This window comes from Habropoda laboriosa, unplaced genomic scaffold, assembly GCF_001263275.1.
Source record: "Habropoda laboriosa isolate 0110345459 unplaced genomic scaffold, ASM126327v1 scaffold22, whole genome shotgun sequence".
In the NCBI taxonomy this organism is placed as follows: domain Eukaryota; kingdom Metazoa; phylum Arthropoda; class Insecta; order Hymenoptera; family Apidae; genus Habropoda; species Habropoda laboriosa.
In genome coordinates this window covers 6,107,258-6,112,768 of record NW_017100261.1, presented here as the reverse complement: position 1 = coordinate 6,112,768, position 5,511 = coordinate 6,107,258, and the positions used below count along the sequence as shown (strand labels likewise).

General features: G+C 27.0%; 3 protein-coding genes across 3 annotated transcripts in view; 1 reads left to right on the top strand and 2 right to left on the bottom strand.

Moving 5' to 3' along the window:
* LOC108572727 (probable ATP-dependent RNA helicase DDX27) overlaps positions 1-688 on the bottom strand; it is a 3,480-nt gene extending 2,792 nt beyond the window's left edge. The window contains 2 exon segments of the mRNA XM_017935005.1: positions 162-445; positions 568-688. Coding sequence (XP_017790494.1) covers positions 162-445; positions 568-654 — 371 coding nt within the window. The 5' untranslated portion in view covers positions 655-688.
* Positions 689-1,192: 504 nt separating this feature from the next.
* LOC108572743 (flap endonuclease 1) lies at positions 1,193-3,143 on the top strand. The gene is made up of 8 exons (XM_017935021.1): positions 1,193-1,274; positions 1,368-1,470; positions 1,538-1,704; positions 1,847-1,956; positions 2,015-2,218; positions 2,399-2,617; positions 2,812-3,000; positions 3,069-3,143. The coding sequence occupies exons 1-8, from the start codon at positions 1,193-1,195 to the stop codon at positions 3,141-3,143; spliced, it is 1,149 nt and encodes a 382-aa protein (XP_017790510.1).
* A 475-nt stretch (positions 3,144-3,618) lies between these two features.
* LOC108572746 (reticulon-4-interacting protein 1, mitochondrial-like) overlaps positions 3,619-5,511 on the bottom strand; it is a 2,138-nt gene continuing 245 nt past the window's right edge. The window contains 7 exon segments of the mRNA XM_017935026.1: positions 3,619-3,822; positions 3,896-4,073; positions 4,162-4,347; positions 4,422-4,711; positions 4,798-4,932; positions 4,935-5,107; positions 5,197-5,437. Of these exon segments, the coding sequence (XP_017790515.1) occupies positions 3,619-3,822; positions 3,896-4,073; positions 4,162-4,347; positions 4,422-4,711; positions 4,798-4,932; positions 4,935-5,107; positions 5,197-5,437 (1,407 nt within the window).

Below are 5,511 nucleotides of genomic sequence, written 5' to 3'. Positions count from 1 at the left end.
TTTAATGTTAAGGGAAATATTATTTCTGCAAATATGTGAATCAACTTATAAGAATGTATCAAAGAATACAAGTTAATCATTATATTAAAAAATATGTAAAAGTATGTGATTATAGTTAATTACACAAACTAAGTTGTATTTGTTTTTAATTTTGTTTTAAAGTTAATCTATATGACTTCATCAGTGTACTGATTATCATTTATGAACTAAATAGTACTAAGTGTCTTAATAAATTTTTGTAAGTAATTATATAGAGGCATACTTCATTTGTAGATCCTATTTTTATCTTATTAATTTTGTCATCAAGTTTTGTTTTCGCTTTCCGTTTTATATACTTGCTCAAGTCATTCCATGTGTCTTTATTGTATTCAGAAACATCGTTTACAAATTTAAAATTGCTATCAAAATCTTTATTTTCCTTTTTCTTTTGTTTCCTGGGTTGAAACTGTATAGGAAAAATTTATATTTGCGAATAAAACGTCGTAAAATTAATGTATTTTCATTTTTTTTAAACAAACAGCATAATAACCGCATGATTATAAGTATATATATATAGTTATATCTTACATCTTCTTCTACGTCAGAATTTTCAGAGAAATTTGGCACTTCTTCATCATCTTCAATTGTTTTTATTAAATCACAATTATTATCCATTTTCCATAACAAAATTTGAGAAGGACACGTTCAACTTTTAATACTTAACCACGTGGGTACGACTATATATACATATGCACAAACATGTGCAGTATATGCAATCGATCATCTAATATTATTTCAATGTTGCATTTTTATTAATATCCTTTTAATTATAATATGTATAAATTACAATAGAATATTGTTCATTATTTTTCAAGCTATTAATATGTCATTATCTTAATTTAAAATATATGTACCGTATAAATGCTATTTTCATGTATCGCTTAATCTTTTACATTCAACATAAACAATTATAAATATTATTTGAAAACAAATATTTATGTAATATTGTATAAAATATTGTATAAAATATAAATCAATAATACTTTAATAATTTAAAATTTCTAAAGAAACTAATAATAATGTAACACAATTACTATTGGATGGTATTTATATAATATAATGCGCCGGAAACCTGTTTTACGTTACGGCGTCCCTTCTCAATTTCATATTTTGAATATCGTTTAAGTGAGTGATAAACGTGAATGATATTACCATGGGTATTTTGGGTTTAGCAAAATTAATAGCAGATATTTCACCAGGTGCTATTAAAGAACGAGAATTAAAGCATTATTTTGGTATGTGTTTAATCACAATAATTCGGAAGTCTGAACTATTTAAGTTTAATCACAAAAAGTTATTGTAATTTACATTTTCCTATTTTATTTTAGGTCGTAAAGTGGCAGTAGATGCATCTATGTGCTTATATCAATTTCTTATTGCAGTAAGAAGTGAAGGTGCCCAACTTACAACAGTAGACGGTGAAACAACAAGGTATATACTTTGATATATTATAATTGTAAAATGTTCTGTTAATATTTAACGTTTTTTTATATTATAGTCATTTAATGGGTATATTTTATCGAACAATACGTTTAGTAGAACAAGGAATAAAACCTGTGTATGTTTTTGATGGAAAACCACCAAATTTGAAAAGTGGTGAGTTAGCTAAACGAGCTGAAAAAAGAGATGAAGCACAGAAACTTTTACAAGCAGCAGAAGAAGCTGGTAATTATAAATATGTGTTTTTTCTATTTCAAGTTCATTTTGCTTTATTTTCTTGTTTTGGTTCATTTTTTAATGCATTTATATGATTATTATATTTAGGTTTCTGAGTATGATTCTAAGTTTTTTTTATTATATGTTATAGGAAATGCAGAGGATATGGACAAATTTAGCAGAAGATTAGTAAAAGTTACAAAAGTGCATGCAGAAGAAGCTAAACAATTATTGCAATTAATGGGCATTCCATATATTGATGTAGGTGAAAAGATAAACTATTGATTGTATATTCTTCTATGATATATTGTTTTTGTAGGCACCATGTGAAGCTGAAGCACAGTGTGCAGCTTTAGTAAAGGCTGGTAAAGTTTTTGCAACTGCTACAGAAGATATGGATGCACTTACTTTTGGATGTAATATTTTACTCAGACGTTTAACATTCAGCGAAGCTAGAAAAATGCCTGTGCAAGAATTTCACTTTGATAAAGTATTAGAAGGTCTTGAATTAAATCACAAAGAAGTAAATAACATCAATATTTTCATTATTAATTGTTAAACAGCAAGTGCTCATTTTGATTTATTTATTATTAATAATATTTAATTTAGAGTAATAATAAAACTAAATATTACTATTTCATAAGATAAACCAACTGTATAATTGATTATTATGTATGTTATCTATGTTTCTAATTATTTACAGTTTATTGATCTTTGTATAATGTTGGGTTGTGATTATACAAATAGCATTAAAGGAGTTGGACCAAAACGAGCTGTTGATCTAATTAAAACACATAGGTCACTGGAGAAGATTATAGAAAACTTAGATATCAAAAAATTTTCAGTTCCTGAAGATTGGAACTATCAACAAGCTCGACTGTTATTTGAAGAACCAGAAGTAATGGATCCTGAAAATATTGAAGTGAGGAAGTATAATATTTTATACTTAATATGAGATATTTAAAACCAATACACTTAAATGCATGATAAAATAGTACAATAATATGATAATAATAGACTATATACATTTTAAACAAAAAATGGAAATAAATTTGAAATTGCCTAAGTAAAAAATATTCATTATCATATTTATAAACATTTTTATTTTTGTATTAGTTAAAATGGTCAGAACCAGATGAAGATGGTCTAGTTAAATTCCTTTGCGGTGATAAGCAGTTTAACGAGGAAAGAGTAAGAAATGGAGCTAAAAAATTACATAAAGCGCGAAATACGTCCACTCAAGGAAGACTAGATACATTCTTTAAAGTATTACCAAATTCAAATCCAAGTCCTGCAAAGCGTAAAGTAAGTATAAAGAATTTTACGAATTATATTGTGGTTTTTAATTATGTTTATATTATATTTAAAAATAGGCGCAAGAAACAAACGCAACAGCTAAAAAGAGTAAAAGGGGTGCAACGGGAAAATCTCGAGGAAGGCCAAAATAATTGTTCGTGATATTCACAATTCATATATTTGTACAAGTGTTTCGTCTCGATACTTATACAATTGCTTTGTCTCGATATTTATATAAAAGCTTTTATGTTGAATTATTTATATTGTTTGGTGTATAAAATTACTATAAATCATTTAAAATATATTGAAATATTTTTCTATTTATTTGATAAAATAGATTATACATGTTCAAATAACATTTTTCACTATCCAGTATTTATCGGTTAATTTTTTGTATACTTTCGTGTATATATATATGTATATACACATACAGTGTCTTTAATAGTTCAGTCTTAATTTTAGCACCAAATATTCTAATTACATTTTTATGAGATGTATAAAATTTAGTAATATTGGATGGTATTTGGCAGTGATTAGATATTACTGATATTATTTACAGTATGTATTGATAAAAGAGACTGATATAATTATATAACCAAGAACTTTTCTATTTACAAAATTCAATTGTCACTGAAATGTAATTATAGTACTACCTATAGCATTTGGATCTATTACGTGATGCAATGCTTGTTCAATATTATGAGGTCCATACACCCTATCTACAACCATTTGTAATTGATCAGCATCGGCTAAATCACATAATGCTTGTAAATATGTTGCATTAATTTTTGATCCTTCTTTCCATTGATGCATGTTAAATCCAAACATATACTGCAATAAATAGAACTAATTACAGATACAGAATTCGTGATTAAATTACAAAGTACATGATTATTATATATACCTGAATTAATAACTTTATTCGTACACATCCTGCAAATATGATTCCAAATATAAAACCTAATGAGTCAGATGTTAACTGTTCAGGAACTGTAGAGATATAAGAACCATAAGGCACTACATGTTGTTTTAATATACGTTCATCAATTGATTGACCTCCTGTATAAAATATAGCATCAAATCTAGAAAAATATTAGTCATTTGATATTAATATAAAGACTGAATGAACTTAATATATTTTCTATTAAGTGACTTTTATACTATACATACTTGTCATGTAATTGTAACTCTTTTACAATGTCTGAATCATTTAATGGTATAACATCATCTGCTCCTAAAGCTTTTGATACGGGAATTGCATTTAGTTCACACATTGTAACTACATGTCCACCCCACAGCTTAACTAGTTGAGTTAAAATACAACCAACAGGAGTATTTCCACCATATATTAGTACTCTATGGAAAATTAAATTACAAAATATAATTTTAACATACAAAGACAATGTGTATCTACCTAAAGGTATTTATACCGTTTTCCTTTCGCATTGCCTTCTTGAATTGCAGACCTATTAACTAGGGCATCCCAGGCTAAGCATCCACTATAGGGAAGGCTTGCAGATGCTTCGAAAGTAAAAAGTTTTGGTCGTTTAACTACTTGAGTTTCTGGGACAACAATGTATTCTGCCATTGTACCAGGAGCCCAAGAAGGTACAGCTAAAAATACTTCATCTCCAATATCAAAATTAATAACACTTTGTCCTATACCTACCACTACTCCAGTACAATCTCTGCCTAATGTTACTGGGAGTTTCTTGTGCCTCTGAGAATAAATAAATTAAATTTGTTAACAATTATATAGGCCACTAATATTAATAATAGAGTAAAATGATTTTTTAAATTTCTTACTCCAGAATTAAGAAGTCTTCTGTAATTTTTGGAGTAACCATAACAAATTTTTGTATCAACAACATTAAGAGAAGCTGCTTTAACTTGTATCAATAATTCATTAGATTTTTGAATTATAGGCATTATATTTAATACTATTTGTATCTTTCAATTTAATGCAATACCTCAATACCAATATACTGCTGACATATGACAGCTTTCATATGATGCATATGATGAGATATATGTCCCCAATTAATCCCAGCATAATAACCAATTAAAGTACCCATAACTAAACCTGCTAGACAAAATACAAGTTCTCTTCTTGACACTAAAGAAAAATAATTATGTTCTATTAGTACTAGTATTACAATATTATTATAATCTTAAATAATGATATTTTTTAAATTATTTTGGTACCTTCCTTGTTATATAAAGTTTCTATTTGTCTGTAAAATCCTGTGATATTAAAGTGTGCATTATAATACTGAAATTGCAACTGTTTGCAAGCTCTTTCAATCCAAGCAAGTATATTTTGTATAATGTCCTTTGTGTTCTGCATGTACTGATCATTGTGTAATTTGTATAACAATTGACGTGCCTGTGTCAGCCATGCTATGACCAATTGCTGTCCTTGTTGTGCAACAAATGAAGTTTGAATCTTTCCAACAAAATTGAATATATAATATTATATATTTTATAATTATATATATATTATATAATTTTATTTTTCTC

Coding starts and splice junctions, on each gene's coding strand:
- LOC108572743 (XM_017935021.1), top strand. CDS start 1,193: ATGGGTATTTTGGGTTTAGCAAAATTAATAGCAGATATTTCACCAGGT. Junction 1,705..1,846: donor ACAAGCAGCAGAAGAAGCTG/GTAATTATAAAT, acceptor TATATGTTATAG/GAAATGCAGAGGATATGGAC. Junction 2,618..2,811: donor TGGATCCTGAAAATATTGAA/GTGAGGAAGTAT, acceptor TTTTTGTATTAG/TTAAAATGGTCAGAACCAGA.